Source organism: Polyodon spathula, chromosome 1 (assembly GCF_017654505.1).
Source record: "Polyodon spathula isolate WHYD16114869_AA chromosome 1, ASM1765450v1, whole genome shotgun sequence".
Lineage (NCBI taxonomy): Eukaryota > Metazoa > Chordata > Actinopteri > Acipenseriformes > Polyodontidae > Polyodon > Polyodon spathula.
In genome coordinates, this window is record NC_054534.1 from 21006961 (window position 1) to 21025671 (window position 18711).

Below are 18711 nucleotides of genomic sequence, written 5' to 3' on the forward strand. Positions count from 1 at the left end.
TGGAGGGGTCTTCCTATCACAAACAGCAGCAAATATGAAAGCATGTAAATTTGGCTGCTTCCATGAGTTTTACACAGAAGGCTATGGTACTTTGTTGATTCAACTTGTTTGTTGGCAGCTTTGACCTATGAAGAGGTTGGTGTACTTTTTATTTTTTTGGGGGAGGGAGGTTGTCTTGTTTCATCCTGACGTCCTATCAAACTGGAACGCCAATGCATTCATTACCATCAAAACAGCAAGTGAAGTCTCTGAGTCTGATTTATATATATATATATATATATATATATATATATATATATATATATATATATATATATATATACACTCTCGAAGGAAGATAATCCGAATGAGATGATCAAGCTGATTTTAGAATATTATGACATTTCTGGATAGTAAACATTAAAAATGTATATATATGGACACCTTCACAAAGCACTTTACAGAGGTAGGCTGTGAACTGTGCATTATATGCAGAGTCACTTACAGTAGGACATTAATTTAACACCTCATCCACAGGATTGCGCACAAGGAGGTTAAGGTTGTTGCTCAGGGTAACACAGTGAGTCAGTCAGTGGCAGGGGTGGGATTTAAACTGGTGAACTTCTGGTTACAAGCCCTGGACTTTAATCACTGGACCACACTGCCTCCTATAATAGATTATTGTAATGCTGATATAGATCAGCTTGACACTCATTTTCTATGCAAATTCCTGATGTGTTGCCTATTGCTGTAAATACATCACTGCTTTGAATAATTCACACTTTTCCCCACCTTAGTGTGGTCCAGTGGTTAAAATGGATTAGTCTTCATCTGCTTGCATTTGAGCAAGCCCTTTGGCAGCACATTCCAGAGCTAAGGAACTGAGAGGCAGAATATATGGATTCATTTTCATAGAGTTTCCAGACACTTTAAGGTACAGATCAATTTGTTCTCAAGGGAAATTATGTATCACACACACACACAAATCACTTTACAAATAATGAGCCCTATAGGTCACTTCTTTAAAAGGGGTTACCATTGTATGGTTAGTAAACTTGTGTAGTAAAATGTAAAAACAAAACGCAACAGGACTGCAGTTCTAATTGTAAATCAATAAGTGGTGTTTGTATAGATAAATAAGTCAGAGGATGAAACATGTTTGAATAAACGTCTTGTCTGTCAAAAAATGCACTGTTAAGAGGGGAAATGTGATATACTTAAATTCCTGTTTTAAATGCACACGTCTTCACCAAAAATACACATATAGTCCATAAAAAATAAAAATAAAAACCTTTCTACTTACATTGTTTTAGTGTTATTTTTTTTTCTTTGCATAATTTGCATTATTTCCACAAATGTTTGCAATTTATTTCCCTCACTGAGGTAATTTTAAAATTGTAGCAAATGTATGTCATGTCCAAATTTGTTACGTTACGTTATAGTTACAGTATTCTTGTTTGAACCATCAGCCTTTTTTTTTTTTTTAATTTAAAAGACCTTTTATAAAGACATCACGATTGCTGCGTCGCATCAAACTGACTGGTGTTAGGACTGCTACTAAGGGTAGTGAAGCAAATAGGCTTAAATAAGAGGTTCGGCACATGTAGAAAATTCGGAACCGGGTACCCGCTGTGAAAAATACCAGGGTATCCGGATCTTTTTCGGGTAATGATACAAAAAAAAAAAAAAAAAAACATATATTAATGTTTTAAGTGCATGATACATATTTAAATACTATAAAGTAAACTTACATGTAGTCCCTTCAAATCTGTAGACTTGTGTAACCTTTTTCAGTACTGGAAATATCAAAATAATAATAATAATAATAATAATAATAATAATAATAATAATAATAATAATAATATTATTAAGTACAGTTATTGATGTTAAATGTGCTTTGTGCAGCGGATTTCTTTGCGACATATATTGTCCATGTTCCGTTGTTGTTGTTGTTGTTGTTAACATTGCTATTATGTTCAGTTTTAAAACTAATGCAGTCGTACAGCACCGCTGTTGCGTTATGGACTGTCGCAATAGCTACCGTAAATTGAGCCAGTTGGGTTTTGACGGCAGTTGCAAAAGAGACATGTGCGTCTGTTTGGTTGGAACAATTAAATTCCGTTCCTGATCACTAAATTCTGTCTTGTGAATACATAACAATGGCATCCAAGCAAAGCATTGGGTGGAATTTCTTTACCAAGCAGGAGAAAATGGAATTTGCAATGGGATAAAGCTGTGCTATAATTTTTGTCCCAGGATTTTTTTTTGTTTAATGAATCAGCATTTTGTAACTGAAAAGCATGACCTGACTGCAGTGGATCTGAAAATTCAAGGAGCTGTCTCTAAATATGGTACATTGTCTTTCAGAAAACATAAGGGCAGTTGCTGGGTGTGTTAGTAGCATTAAAACATATTAGAGAAAAACCAACAACAACAAAGAAAGCTGTGGTCCACATTTGCCAGGTTGCCCTCTGCGTGACCTAAAGAAGCATCTTTCTCCTTGGACCTGGTCCAGACTAGTGCAGAGACATGAACAGACATGTTGAAATAGCATTTCATAATAAAAGCATTCCTTCTGTTAATACATTTACAACTGCACATCAGAATTGGAAACTAATTTCAAGGTGATTTTTTAAATGAACTAATTATATTTTCTAAACTTTATATCTTTTAAACTTTTTGTGTAAATTCTTTAAAAAAATTGTACACTGCAGTTATATATATATTCAGTAACTGGTGGCACCCCCTTGAGCAGCAATGACTTCAACTAAGCGTTTCCTGTAACTGTTGGTCAGTCTCTCACATCGGTTTTCAGGAATTTTGGCCCATTTCTCCTTACAGAACTGCTTCAACTCGATGACATTTGAGGGCTTCGTTGTATGGACAGCTTGCTTCAGGTCCTACCATGCAAAATTTCTTCTCTGCAGCCATTATTTTGTAGATCTGCTTGTATGTTTATTATCATTGTCTTGCTGCATGGCCCACTTTTGGTTAATCATCAGCTCACGGACCGATGGCCTGGCATTCTCCTCTAGAAACGGTTGGGATGAGGTTCTTCTGTTCAAACGCAGTGTTTGGTTTTTGCCAGACATAACGTTTCTCATTGAGGCCAAAAAGTTCTACTTTTTACTTATCTGTCCAGAGAACATTTTTCCAAAAGTCTTGTGGATCATCTATGTGCTCTTTGGCAAACTTCAGATGGGCAGCAATATTCTTTTTAGAGAACAGTGGTTTTCTCCTAGTTATCCTTTCATGAACACCATTTTTGTTCAGTCTTTTTCTGATAGTTGAGTCATGAACACTCACATTAGCTAAGGTGAGAGCGATCTGCAGATCCTTGGAAGTTACTCAGGGGTTCTTTGTGACTTCCTTGATGATTTTCCAGTTTGTTCTTGGGAAGATTTTGGTAGGATGACCACTCCTGGGAAGAGTGACTGTGGTCTTGAACTTTCTCAGTTTGTAGACTGTCTGTCCCAAATCCTTAGAAATGGTTTTGTAACCCTATCTACATAAGAACATAAGAAAGTTTACAAACGAGAGGAGGCAATTCGGCCCATCTTGCTCGTTTGGTTGTTAGTAGCTTATTGATCCCAAAATCTCATCAAGCAGCTTCTTGAAGGATCCCAGGGTGTCAGCTTCAACAACATTACTGGGGAGTTGATTCCAGACCCTCACAATTCTCTGTGTAAAAAAGTGTCTCCTATTTTCTGTTCTGAATGCCCCTTTTTCTAAACTCCATTTGTGCCCCCTGGTCCTTGTTTCTTTTTTCAGGCTGAAAAAGTCCCTTGGGTCGACACTGTCAATACCTTTTAGAATTTTGAATGCTTGAATTAGGTCGCCACGTAGTCTTCTTTGTTCAAGACTGAACAGATTCAATTCTTTTAGCCTGTCTGCATATGACATGCCTTTTAAGCCCGGAATAATTCTGGTCGCTCTTCTTTGCACTCTTTCTAGAGCAGCAATATCTTTTTTAAAGCGAGGTGACCAGAACTGAACACAATATTCAAGATGAGGTCTTACTAGTGCATTGTACAGTTTTAACATTACTTCCCTTGATTTAAATTCAACACTTTTCACAATGTATCCAAGCATCTTGTTAGCCTTTTTTATAGCTTCCCCACATTGTCTAGATGAAGACATTTCTGAGTCAACAAAAACTCCTAGGTCTTTTTCATAGATTCCTTCTCCAATTTCAATATCTCCCATATGATATTTATAATGTACATTTTTATTTCCTGCGTGCAGTACCTTACATTTTTCTCTATTAAATGTCATTTGCCATGTGTCTGCCCATCTAGTCTGAAGAGCATCAATAACTGTTTTTCAGAGGTCCTAAGTCTCCACCCGCCTTGTAATATCAATCATAAATTAGCTCAGGTGTAACTTAATCACCTTCAAAATCACACACCAAGTTAAGGGACCTCCACTGGTGTTAAATTATAGTGATTCACATGATTTCAGGATCAATTTAGCAGTTTCTGTAGGTTCCCTGTGCTGGGTAGTGCATTTCAAAGCAAGACTCAACCATGAGCACCATGGAGCTTTCAGAAGAACTCTGGGACAAAGTTGTTGAAAGGCACAGATCAGGGGATGCTTATAAAAAAATATCAAAGGCCTTGAATATCCCTTGGAGTGTGGTCAAGACGATTATTAAGAAGTGGAAGGTGTATGACACCACCAAGACCCTGCCTAGATCAGGCTGTCCCGCCAAACTGGATGACCGAGCAAGAAGGAGACTGATCAGAGAGGCTACTAAGAGGCCAATGGCAACTTTGCAAGAGCTACAGATTTTTATGGCCACGACTGGTCAACGTGTGCATGTGACAACAATATCCCAAGCACTCCACAAATCTGGGCTGTATTTTACTCAAGAAAGTCCACTTTGAATCCCGCTTGAAGTATGCAAGAAAACACACAGAGATTCTGTAGCCATCTGGCAAAAAGTTTTATGGTCTGATAAAATGAAATGCAACTTTTTAGCCTAAATGCAAAGTGTTATGTTTGGCGCAAACCCAACACAGCGCATCACCCAAAGAACACCATCCCTACTGTGAATCACGGTGGTGGCAGCATCATGTTATGGGGATGTTTCTCATTGGCAGGGACTGGGGCATTTGTCAGGATAGAAGGGAAAATGAATGGAGCAAAGTACAGAGAAGTCCTTAAGGAAAACCTGATGCCCTCTGCAAGAAAGCTGAATCTGGGACAGTAGTTCAACTTTCAGCATGACAAACACCCAAAGCACACAGCCAGAGCTACACTGGAGTGGCTATGGAACAAAAAAGGTAAATGTCCTTGAGTGGCCCAGTCAGAGCCCTGACCTAAATCCAGTTGAAAATTTGTGGCATTACTAGAAGATTGCTGTCCATCAACGTTCCCCACGGAACTTGACAGAGCTTGAACAGTTTTGTAAAGAAGAATGGTCAAATATTGTCAAATCTAGGTGTGCAAAGTTGGTAGAGACCTATCCCAACAGACTCACAGCTGTAATTGCTGCCAAAGGTGCTTCCACCAAGTATTAACTCAGGGTGGTGGAGACTTATCCAATTATGATCTTTCAGTTTTGTATTTTTAATATATAAAACTTTTCTCAATAAAAACTTTTTTTCCGCTTAACAGTGTGGTGTGTAGATAAGTGGAAAAAAAAAATCCTCAATTAAATGCCTAAAATTTTGAGGCACTGACACAACAAAATGTGAAAAAGGTTCGAGGGGGTGTAGACTTTCTATAGACACTATATATATAGTGCCTATATCTGTTACCCTGAGGATATCTCTGATACATGTCAGTTGCCTTTTACCGCCCTTGTGTTAAGAATGAAATCAATCCCCATTATATATATATATATATATGTAACAAGTTAATGCACCTACCTGTCACACGTGATTTGTCACCAGTTTCTGATACAAAGGCCATCTCAATGTTATAATTTATTTGAATATACATCACAACCCTCTTTTTTTCTCTTTGCATGCCAAATCAGTTTGTGTAGTTATACAGCGCTTGCTCCTACCTGACGAAAATGCAGCCAAAACAAAGCGAAGAGACAAGCTAGGGTAGTGTAACAATTAATCATTAAACTGTTTTAGATACTGTGATGCATTTTTTTTTTTTAATCTGTGATCTTTAGTTGTTTTTGTGCATTTTCATTTGCAAGTGAACTGTGACATTAGGGCCTTATCAAGCACTGTATACTGCAAATTAGAATACTGACTTTGGATAGTGTTTTAATTCTGGAAACTTTTTTTTTTTTAATCTTTTGCTAAATTGCATTGCCTTTTACGTTGTACACAGTTCTGTGCATGGGCAACATTTTGAATTAATTTTGCTGTTGGGTTGTTAAATGGGGAATGCTACTTACAGCTGCAATACATGCGTGCGTGTGTGTGTGTGTGTGTGTGTAATGTAGATTTTTTTTTTTCATTTATATAGACACATTATGAAAACATTTAAAAGTCACAACCCCTGAGACAGGTAGTAATTGTAACAATGCAAAGTGACGTGAAGAATTCTCCTTAAAATATGTTTTAATTATGCCATATGGCATATAGCTGGTTTTATGTAAAACATCAGCGTTTTATTATTTTATTTTAACAGTAATAGAGGTACAGTTTACCCGCTGGGGAGCATCTGCCCATTAAGAGACAAACTAAAAGGTTGATCTATATCTTCAGTATCAACATATATGTTGTAAATTAAGATACATATTAAGAAAATTAATTGTATAATAAACTAAATTCACACATTTAATATATTTGGAAAGATATTACAAAAATATATTCAATTTCTAATTTTAGTACTGTGCATGAAGTACCAGAATTACAAAATATTTGGAAAACATTTTGAAATATTTGGAAAACAGTAGCAACATGTGCATTAGATAATCAGCTGGAAGTGGGGGGGGGGGGGGGGACTTGCAAAGAGAAAAGGCCAAATAAGTAGTTTTGAAGTGAATGAAAGCATCAAGTGAATTAATTTCATACAGAGAATGAATGTTAAGATAAAGAAACATTAACCTCAGTATTGACTTTGCTTTTATTCATTTGCAGTTATAATGTATAAGCTATCTTAAACAAACCCTGCCCAAATCACTGATACATGATTTTTGGATATAAATTAAATGTTTTGTGTAATATTTTATTATTATTATTGCTCTGAGACAAGGTTGTATTACAATTAATTTGACAGCCACAAGCATTTATGTATTGATGGGAAATGATTACATGTTTTTAGTGCTTTGGATCTTAATTGAAGTGCCACTGGCTCTCGACTGGTTAATGCAAAGTAAACGGGTGGGGGAAGGGGGGTGTTACCACCCTGGCCTTTCCCAGAGTCGTTTTCAATTGGTCTCTCATTCTGTCTGTCAGCATGTTGCCATGCATATTTTCTGGCCCAACAAAGCGTTTCTGTTATGTCCACGCCTCTTATCTGTGTTGTGATTCCTTGAAAGCCCTGTCATTCAGCGTGGTTTTCCGCTTTCTTAGTGCTAATTGGATACAGTCAGTCTCCCCGGTCTAACCTACCCACTCCCTCCTGCTGCTGGATTATTTCCGCTCAGCCCTTTCTTGACTCGGAACGTTTTCTTTTCAAACCTCCTGAGATTGGCCATTTTTTTACAATCATTTAGGCACTTCAAAATAAGAAAATAGAAGCTTGTTATTTGCTTTGTTATTGTCACCGCCCAATAAGGACAATGACAACCTTCTTGCTGCTTGCTTCAAATCCATAACGGTAAACATTATTCATCTTTGCAGTTTCTGTAGCAATCAATCGTGAAGGGGACAAAAAAAAAAAAAAAAAAGCACTGCATCGTTGTATAACAAGTACAGTCAGTGTTGGGTTTGTTTAATTGTGATCGTGCACTTGAATTGTGTACTGTGTTGTATACTGTGTTTTCAGACTGGTTTTCGAGGGTCCCATTTTATTCGGTGTTTTGAGGTCCAATCGCTTTGTTTATGCATACCGATACCGGTTAGTTATGTGTTCAGACAGTTATTTGGCTTGCTGGGATATTTGCTGCACTGCTGTTGTGATGCACACTGTAGTAGTAGCGAATAGAGGTTTTTTTTTTTTTTTTTTTTTTTAGGGTGGGGGTGGTTGGTTTCAGTATTCCTATTGCAGTATCAACAGGTGGTTGAGTTGGGTGTACGTACATCTAAAAAGTATAAATAGGTACAGGTGTATTTAATTGTGACGCAAATGCCGCCGTATTGCAAATATCACCTACATGATAGTTATTTGCAGAGTTGTTTTCTGTGTTATTGTAAATATGAGCTCAGCCTAACTACTGTTGTAACAATAGGAATCTTTTTGGTACACACACACACACACACACACACATATATACATACATACATACATATACTTTGATGGAATAAGAAAGTAACTTGCACTGCAAGTGATTATGGCTTTTGGTGCCATTACGCGGGCCGTAAAAACTTAATTTAGTTTACAACAATATAATGTATGATAGCATGGTAAATAGCCTTTTAATTTCTTGTATCCAACATTATTTGTTACTGTAATAAAATCTTATCAAACAGGTTTAAAGTATCATCAGTTCTTAGCCACAGTGTATAGTGCATATGGGTATATATTTAAAAATAAATGGTGTTAAAACATTTGGATTTCCAAAAGCAGAGACTAGTTTATTTTAATGGTGTCTTTTTAATTTGAACTGAACTGGTATGACAGTTTGTGTCAGCATTTTAGAGGAAATAAAATAATTAAATAAATAAAGTTTTGTACAAATGTTCTGAAGGGCTTATCCCAGTATGATGTAGCCTGTAGCCCCATGTACAATTGTATCTTTCTGGGGCTAAAGCATTATTTAAAAATTTCAGACTTTGATGGTTTGGCTTCAGAAAACAAGTTGCCTTAAGAAACGGGAGGTTTCCTGCAATCATTATGGATCATACTGTACCAAATGCAGGAGTGCTTTTAAGCCATGGTGGCTACTGCCTGACAGTCATACAGTAGGAGAAGGCCACATTGTCCATAATTGCTGTCAGAATGTGGGGATATGCATATTGTTTTGTGAAGTGAAACTTCTCTGATGTTAGATTAACAGGATGGTCTTTACCCCACCTCAACGGTAGATATTTGCTTATTTCTCTAGAGGCATTCATACTGCACTAATTCAGTATTGTCATTTGCTGAGCAGATGGGCCTGGTTGCTGACTTTCTGTAGGTGTGACTTCCTATTACAGGATCTGTGGAATGTCATGCTGCTTAAAATAGAAACTGTAAAGAGGCATGAATGGTTACATGAATGGGGTGGATGGGAGGGTGAATACTACTAGGGTTCTGTACAACTATTCAAAGGTTAGAAAGTTCCTTCACTAGCCAGTTGTCTAGCACTATCAAACCTTCAGCAAACACAGTTTGACAAACTGAATGTTTTTAAACCTCAAATTAAAAGCCCAAATTATGACTGTGATTTAACAAAGATTAACACTGTCTCAGCGTATGCCCACTCCAGTTAACATGCTGATTTAAAGCTGCACTTTGGGCTTTTCTGTGTCCACACAGTAACCTTGGCTGCAGTGACACACTGAGAACATGTTTTTAAAACGCAGCACAGTCTCAGTGATCCACACTGTAGATGTTCATTCTGACCTAAAATTCGAAACGAGCCATAATAGATTGCATGCTGATAGTGGTGGCAGCTGCTAAAAACAAATATACATATGATTATTTATAGAAATATGCAAAATTGTACAATTGTCAGTATTTGTACAACTCTGAACAGGGTCTGGTCCAACTGGTTTGGATTGGGGAGAGTGCTGTATTTTATAGAAATATTACAGTAAAACAAACTTCTAAAATAACAATTGGTAGGCAATTATCGTAACTGTCAGTCCGGGATAATCTAACGGCACCCTTCACTTTGACCTGTGACGTGAGGTAGCTGACATATTGTGGTTATGTGACTTTTTAATTTGTTGATGATAAAAAAAAAATTAAATAAAAAAAAAAACTGTTTAGATATTGGGTTCATTATATAAACATTTTATTATTTGATTGTTATGTCAAGTTTGATTGTAGGTATTGTACAAGAAAATGTAGGCCTAACCCCTTTTGTGGATTATCAGAAATGCCATTCCTCTTTCTTTATGCCTCCAGGGATGTGTTTTTTTGTTGTTGTGTTTTTTTTTTTTTTTTTTTTTTTTTTTTTTTTTTTTTTTTTTGTAGTATTGTTTTAACTCACATTTTTATTATTGTTTTACAGATCCTTCACAGCACAGAACCATTTGCTGGCAGGATTAACGTGTGCTGTATCGCAGTAATCCCAGGATCTTCCATTCATCTGCATAGGAAGATTAAAGACAACCCTCTTCGAATGGGATGAATATGCTGCTCTGGGCTATCCCTCGACTGCACTTTAGTGATTGAACGACTCGGGCTGCTGCGGTTCACAGTCCTGCTCCCAATGCCTGGGTTTACAGTCTGAGGTTTGTTGTTTTTTTTTTTTTTTTTTTTTTTGGGGGGGGGGGGGGGGTGGCCCGACGGATTAGAACATTTCCTTCAAAGTGGAGTACCGTAAACTTGATATGGACAGTAAAAAGAAAGACAAGGACAAACCTGATGAGAGGATGGCTAGGCCGAGTGGACGGTCGGGTGGTCACAACTCGCGGGGCAGCAGCTCCTCCAACTCGGGAGTCCTCATGGTAGGACCCAACTTTCGTGTGGGCAAAAAAATAGGATGTGGCAATTTTGGAGAACTTCGATTAGGTAAGTTAAGGGGTAACCATTTTTGAATCTTTTTTTTTTTTTTTTACATGAAGATATGAAATGTATGCGCTGTACATCACAGTGGCACACTCCTTTGTCAGATTACTTCTCAGCAGAATTTACAGCTATGCACAGCTTCAGGCAGGAAACTCTCAATACACCTGCAAATGTAATCATTTGTTTGATACAAAAATCCTTGCAACCATCACGTCAAGCAGACATTCGACAAAGGAAGTAACTCCGACATCCATGTCGACTTTCAATGACCGCTAGCAGCTATCTTCATGCCAGATACATTTAAACCTCTCTTTTAGTCTGGGCTGTGATCTTGAGTTTACCTCCTCCCTCACCATTTTCTAGCCTCACAGGGGAGATGGAAGTCGAACTGCCACCCTGCCTATCTCTACACTGGCTCAATCAAAATGCCCCGAAAAGTGAGGCCAAGTGACCAAAACAACCAAGTTGCCCTGACAAACACTGGTGCCACCCCATCTCTCTTGCATGCATATTTAAAGCAGTTTACATTTTAGGAATTTTCTAGCTAGGTCCTGGTTTTGACCACTTATAGCTGAGCTGCAGTAGCAGTTTTGCACTGCAGTGACAGATGGCATAAGTAATCTCAGCATACATGTTTTTCAAAATTGCTCAGGTTAGTGCGATGTATGAGATTACTGTACAGTCCATCTGATGTACTGTAGAATAAGGGACTCCAAGTTGAATCAGTCTCTTATTACCAGTGTGAATTGCAGTCCCAGCAGGCCAGTGCTTAAAGTAAGATTTTCAGACTTGCTCACAGTCTTCTGCACTAAACTTTTAGCAGCAAAATTTGAACGCATTGAGCAGTTGGTGTATTGTGGTGTCTTTAGAATGGTCGTGCCTTTCTCAAGCAGAGATGCTTACAGTACACACTCTGGAATCTCGGAGCTTTACTAAAAAAGATGACCTTGTTAAATAAGAGGGTAATTTGATTTAGAAAAGGCTTTCGAAGACTGCTTCTTCACAGCTGTCTGCCTCATGTCTAGAGAGAGAGGGAATCAAGGCTTGGTTTACTGCAAGGTGACTTTGAACCAAGTCTGCCACTTGACCAGCTTGCATCTCCCATTTAAAAGTTTTTTTTTGTCATTCTTGCTTTTAATTGAGAGGACATTCATGGTCTGCATCTTTTATACAACAAGTATGGTGTAACTTTTTTTCTGTAAATTGGGCTAAGTATATCAAACAATTTGTCTGTCCAGCTAGCGCAGCTGTCTCCTAGACTGGATAATTAACTTTTAATGAGATAACAAAGTTAACCAGTTGAAAACAACACAAAAGAGGGGGCTTCAACACTGTACTCAAATACATTTCCAAGGACTGCCTTTTTTTGTTCCTGATCAATTCAGTGGCTTTATTTTTCTTCCCCCCCCCCCATCCTTTCCAGCCTAATGCTTCATAAAGTGTTGGAGATTCTGGACACACAGTACAAGGGGGTGTAATGACGAATGTGACGTCCCAATTCTGCAACACATGCCCTTTTTAACTGCTGCATAGTCAGTATTGAAAATAAATAATTGCTTAATCTATGGCAGTGCACTTAAACTACAACCTAGAGGTTGTGAGTAATGACTTTTATGGGCAGTGGGAATTTATAAATGAATTTACTGTACTGTAGGTCCTGGTAAACTAAACAAAACAAGTAACAGACCTTTGTTATGCCTGAAATAAGTCTTAAAGAACCGTGCAAGTATGTTTAATTGGATTACAAGTGAAAGACAAATACAGAACTAGTAAAAGAAACTCAAATTCAATATGTTTTGACTGGGAGTAATTTTCAGTGTCTTCACTGAGACATTTGTCATTGAATTTAAGTGACTTTTAGTAACTGTATTCAGAACTGTTGCGTGTTCAATACTTATGGATGAAAGACAAATGTAGCAAAGCAGGAACAGCATGACGAGCACACCACCAGGTCATTTCGATTAACATCGGTATAGTTTTACATAGTGCTGGGGCAAATATCCGATTATTCAAATGAATATTTTGTTATATGTATTTGGATACAAAAATCAAATGTTTTTATTTGCTACAAATGACAAAAATACTTTTCAGTTATTTACAGCCTCACCAGAATTTGCCCGACAGTTTTTAAAAAAAAAAAAAAGGCAAATGAAAAAGAGCTCTATGTGAGATTAATGTATTTGTAAAAAAAAACAAAAACAAAAAAAACAAAAAAAAACAGGATCAACTCAACCAGCTCTTGAGCATCTATTTAAAGGTTTTAGACAGCAGTTGTTGTTTTATTCACTGCTACAAATTTATTGGCGAGCTGGAAGTACATCCACCGGTGTGAGGTCGGCCAGAGTGTCCTCGGCTCACTGCGCACCCCTGTAGTCTGGCTGGCCCGCCTGACTGGAGCCTTGCCTGTAAGCTGTACAGAGCTGCGTTGTCCTCCTACACTGTAGCTCTGAGGTGGCTGCATGGTGGGTCCTGCAGTGTGAAAAGAAGTTGAAGGCACACGCTTCGGAGGACAGCGTGTGTTCGTCTTCGCCACTCCGGAGTCATCGTGGGGGTGGTAGCAGTGAGTTGAGCTTAAAAATAATTGGCTATTTGAAATTGGGAGGAATAATGATAAAAGCTATTGGCGACTACTAAATTAAAAAAAAAATAATAATAATAAATACTCGCATCAATTTAAAATTTTTCCTTTATAATTTGAATACTTAATTTAAAGGTTGAAAAGTTCCTAAATGAATGGGATTTGGTAGGACTTCTATTACTTAGCGATTTACAGTATTCTTTTCAACTATATATTTAATTTAGTCTGCCCAGTCCACATTGACAGATTCCATGGGGGGTGTCCTATGTTATCTATACATTAGTTACGGTGAATCTCACTGGCTTATTTTCTCGGTGAGTCTGGTGGCTGATTTTAACAACAGTTCGGTGAGCACATAGGCTCGTCGATGGAGCGACCGGTGAATAAAACAACGTGTCCACTGTATCACCCTGCTCGGCAAGTTAATGTTAGGTTGTGTGTTAGCGCCATTCAAAAATAAAATAAACAATCTTACGGATTATTTATTTAACCATTCTGATTGTGTATACAATATATTTAAATGCTAATAACTGATCTATTTTTTTAAATCTGGCTTTTTGTACATTTAATATGTTTTGACTAGATGACAATATAAAAACAACATAATTAGTTATCTGCAATAAATTCACTCTGTTTAATTTTTAAACAATTATTGTGTTATTTTATATACTGTTATTTTTGGCTTCAGAGTTGCTTCGTGGTCAGTAAATTAAAGAAGAAAAAAACTTCCAGTTTTATTTTCACTGTGAAAATCTGGTAATCCTAAACTACAAGTTCAGTGCGAGAAACTCAAACTCTGGTAGAAACTGTGGTCAGGCACCAAAATCTTGCTGAACTTGACAAAACTCACAAAATATTAAATGTACTCAATCTTTTCTCAAATTACTTTGTTTAATGCCGACATTGAGAACCATGCAGAATTGCTTTGGGGTGGAGCTTCTAAGGTTTCCAACGATACCGCCCCTTTCAGTCTAGCGGGTGGGGGATCGTTGGTGGACAGCAATTTTCAAGTCTTGCCGCAGATTCTCAATCAGATTCAAGTCCGGGCTTTGACTGGGCCACTCTAGGACATTCACTTTCTTGTTTTTAAGCCACTCCAGCGTTGCTTTGGATGTGTGCTTGGTGTCTTTGTCATGCTGAAAGGTGAATCTCTTAGGTCTTTTGCAGACGGAAGCAGGTTTTCCTCAAGGATTTTCCTGTATTTAGCACCATCCATTTTGCCCTCTACCCTGACTTAGCTTCCTAGTCCCTGCCGATGAAAATCCCCATAGCATGATGCTGCCACCACCATGCTTCACAGTTGGAATGGTGTTACCTGAGTGATGTGCTGTGTTGGGTGTGGGCCAGACATAATGCTTTGCATTTAGGCCAGGTAGTTCAATTGTTGTTTCATTGGACCACAGATTTTACTAATTTTACATGTAGTATCCTATTAGCACTAGTATTGAAAACCTCTGAAGAAAAATCCTTACTGTAATCATTCTAATCATGTTTCTGCTAGTTTATGACTAATTTGAGTACACCAACACTGATCTACATGTCAGTGCAATCTCGACCCTGTGAAGCAGCCTAATCATTTCAAACAACTGTGTTCATTTTATGCAGTGATAATTATCTTAATACCCTGTGGACCTACAGTTAATCCAGTACTTAGGACAAAATGTTCATGTTCTGTACAGCATTTGTGGGGCTTTATTTTTAGTGTATGGCAGATTAGCATGACATTAATTTCTAATAAAAAGGGAGTTAAGCAGCCTTGAAAGTAACAGATATTAAAGTATTGTATTTTAGTGCTGCGACGAAGGCAGGATTTTCATGTTCGGGTATTTACTCATAATTTAAATAATTGTTTGGATACCCATTTGTTTTCAAAAAAGTAATAAGCCATTATATTGCTCAGAATGCAGGCAGAGACAACATAGCAGCAGGGGGTGTGGCCATGGCCTCTGTGTGTATTGCCTTTATTTTGCATCAAGACGTTACAATATGTAACACATTAATGTAGAAAAATATAGCAGGAGTAAAGAATATGTTGTGTAGGCCTTACTTTACCCCAGTGAAACTATAAAACAAAGGATGCCAAATAGCAGTTCCAAGTTAAACGTTGCTTTGTTTATTCCCGAAATAGACAGTACATGAAGCTGACACCACATTTTATTTATTTGTAACTTTTTTCATTCCTTGCCATTGCCATTTCTTCACAGTAAACAGTAGCCATAGACACATTTTCTTAAAGTAATAACATGAGGCCTTTTTGTAGCTGAACAAGCAAACGAAACACTTCAAATAAAGCAAACGTGGAAATGGCATTGTAAAACAAAGGGGGTGGGGGAAACTCACTGTTTTGGTTCTCGTTTATTACATTCCACATAACAGAAAGTTGCAACAAAAAATATATGTATACACAATCGATATAAAAATCAGTACACGTTTCCAGCAAGTTGGGCACTGTTTAAGGCGAGGCATTTCAGAATGACGTGCTTGCCTTTTTTTCTATCCCATTAGTTTCAGACTTGCTCTAAACACTCTAAGCACAACACTTTTTTTTGACCCAGATGGCTTTCCATAGAGATCACTATGCATGCGCTCGCATAATCTGGTTTGTTTACTTTTTGCTGTCTAAAACTTAAACCAAGGCTGGAGCTGCTGTGTTGATCCTGTTTTATCACACAGAGCTCTTTTTCATTTGCCATTTTTCAAACTGTTGTGCAACGTCTGGTGAGGTGGTAAATAAGGGCAAGGTATTTTTGTCATTTGTAGCGAATGCGAACATCTGATTTTTGTATCCGAATATGTCAATAAATACTGGTTAGAATATTCGGGTGTTTGTCCCAGCACTATTGTATTTGCAGGAGTAAAACTGGTTTCCAAGAACTAGCATTATAAAAAGAGGTGACCTGTTGCCAAAGCCCACAATGTGTAGCTCCCAGCACTTTGTTTGTGTGAAAACAGGTGTATCTTGTCCAATGTTAAAGGTAAATGCTGCCACTGAGTTAAGGGATGAGCCAGTTAAACATGCACCCGCAATAATGGCCATTGTGAACTAAGTCACTAAGATCCTTCTGCTTTGTTACAACTGTCTCACACATCTTGTACAGATGTAGTGGATGACATGACACTTCACATAACATCACATTGTCATTTTTTGTTTGGGGTGGGGTGATTTTGTCCAGGTTGTCTTGGTGTTAGTGTAGAATTCTAGTACAGTACTGTAAGTCTAGTTGTTTCCTTCAGTAATACAGTACTTTAATCTTAACCTATCATAGGTAAGGGGGACATTCAGTAGTATAGCACACAGAGAAAAGGCTGTTATAATCCTAAATACAAGCGTGACTTTACCGTTGAAAGCCGTGCAGCAGATTGTAGAGAAACACGAAATGGTAATAAATATACATTTCATGGGACTGACATGCCGTTGTTGTAGTTTGTGATTGCTAAAGAGTAATCTGCTCAAGCCAGACAAATCTTTAGAAAGTCAGCCACTGCTAATTGCTTGTAAGCTTCACTTGTCAGATATATTAATAGGCCTGCTAGTAGCATTGCAGATGCAAGAGTCGAGAGTTTGGTTTTAAATGTCTGTTTCTGAGGAGCATGGGATTCTTACTGTACATGTATTTTACAATTGAGGAATTTTCTTCGAGACGTGCTAGGTCTTTTGAAACCTGGTGACAGGGACATCACAGTAGACAATAGTAATGCTAATAATAATGCTAAAAATAGTTTTAAAATATGCTGTTAACATGAGTAACATAAAGATGAAATCAAGCCAGTTTTTTCTTGACGATTTTCACGCTTTAATTCCCTGACAGATTTAAATTTCCCTGATAAACTATGTCTGGCATTTGTGCTGTGGCAGTAATGGAATATTAATAAGGAAGAACTATAAATAGAAAGCATATTATAAAAATCACCCTTGGTCTGTTCCCTACTGTCTTGCTTGCAGTGCCTTAGAGCAGATTAGGATTGGGAGGGAGCAAAAAAATAAATAAAAATATTTAAAAAAATAAAATAACTACCATATATAGTGGAGGATGGAATGAAGATGTTCTGTACTATATTAACAAGTGTTCAGTGTTCATCGAAGATAGCCTATAGTGTAAAAAAACAACATAAATTGGGCTTCCTTCAAGGATCTATCAACCAGGAAAACTTGCCGGCATGAATTATGGCCCTATCTGTTTGGTGAACTGACAAAAAAAAAAAAAAAAGAAATACTGCATATGCATTATTTTCTTGATACAGTATACGGTGGCATTCGATCAAACTTTCTGGAGCGACAATATGTTAAATTAAAGGCTTATAGAATTACAATACATGTTGTTTTTATTTTAATGTTTTGACTCTCGTTGCTGTCCTGTAGTACTGTATTAGAGGTGTGTGGAAGTGCCCTAGATTGTATTCCAAAGAACTGTGTTGAAATGGTTGTCAACCTACTGTATGTGTATTTGGATCCACTGATGCTCAACAACATCTATGTATTTTTAACAGTTATGCATTACTTGATTGTTTACTTGATTGTCTGTATCTATGATTTGATCTGCTTGCCAGCCTGGATGGTATAGTACTACTTCTCATAACCATTCATTTAAAAAGACAGTGACGTCTTCATGCACAACAAATTGTACACTGTTATTTTGCATAAAGTCTTTTCTGTCCATCGATCAACCCAGGAGAATGAACAGTAAAATGTTTTATTTATTTATTTATACATACACAGCTCTTTCAAGTTCCTTTCTGTGTTCACTGTTGTAGTTGGTCACTTTAGAATTGCACAGTAAATACTGCTTGCTAAAGTAGCAAACAACTCCGTTCGTTCTTGGTCTTGCTTTGTCAATAAGGTCATCTTGCCAAGTTTAAAAACACCATAGTTATCTAGAGTATAACCTCTCATTAATGTTTGATGTGAACATTGCTTTTTGTCTATTTCCTTGTACATTTAAAATTCAGCAGTAGAAACCTGATAATTCTTTTTTTTTTTTTTTTTTTTTCTTTTTCTATTTTAGGTAAAAATTTGTACACAAATGAATATGTTGCAATTAAGCTGGTAAGTAAATATTGTCTATCTTTTTTTTTTTTTGCTATTTAATATGTAAAGAATCATGAATTAAACACGACACTTGCCTTTCGTTCTCATCTAGGAACCAATGAAGTCCAGAGCACCTCAGTTACACTTGGAATACAGATTCTACAAGCAGTTAGGATCAGGAGGTAAGGATTGTTAAAAATGTGTGGCTTGGGGATGCTTTGGGGTCTCCACCTGCATTTTGTTAATGACAAAGCCTTCTGTTACCATAGGTTTGGTTACATTTTAAGAGCTCCCCTACACTTCTATCCTTGGATGCTCCAGTTCTTTAACTGTGCTGGCTTGTAACCAACACCTGTTCTATTTTTGCACGTACAACAGTCTGCCTAAAATGTGTCAA

At 37.3% G+C, this 18711-nt stretch overlaps 1 protein-coding gene across 5 annotated transcripts in view; it reads left to right on the top strand.

The window, feature by feature from the left end:
* Positions 1-18711, top strand: part of LOC121315491 (casein kinase I-like) — a 58817-nt gene that overhangs the window by 9426 nt on the left and 30680 nt on the right. For 4 of the 5 annotated variants that reach the window (XM_041249622.1, XM_041249640.1, XM_041249648.1 and 1 more), the window contains exons 2-4: positions 10211-10713; positions 18292-18332; positions 18427-18496. In XM_041249622.1, coding sequence (XP_041105556.1) covers positions 10533-10713; positions 18292-18332; positions 18427-18496 — 292 coding nt within the window. In that variant the 5' untranslated portion in view covers positions 10211-10532. Of the gene's footprint in view, positions 1-7486; positions 7711-10210; positions 10714-18291; positions 18333-18426; positions 18497-18711 lie in introns of those variants that run through there. The other variant, XM_041249631.1, reaches the window with a different exon arrangement.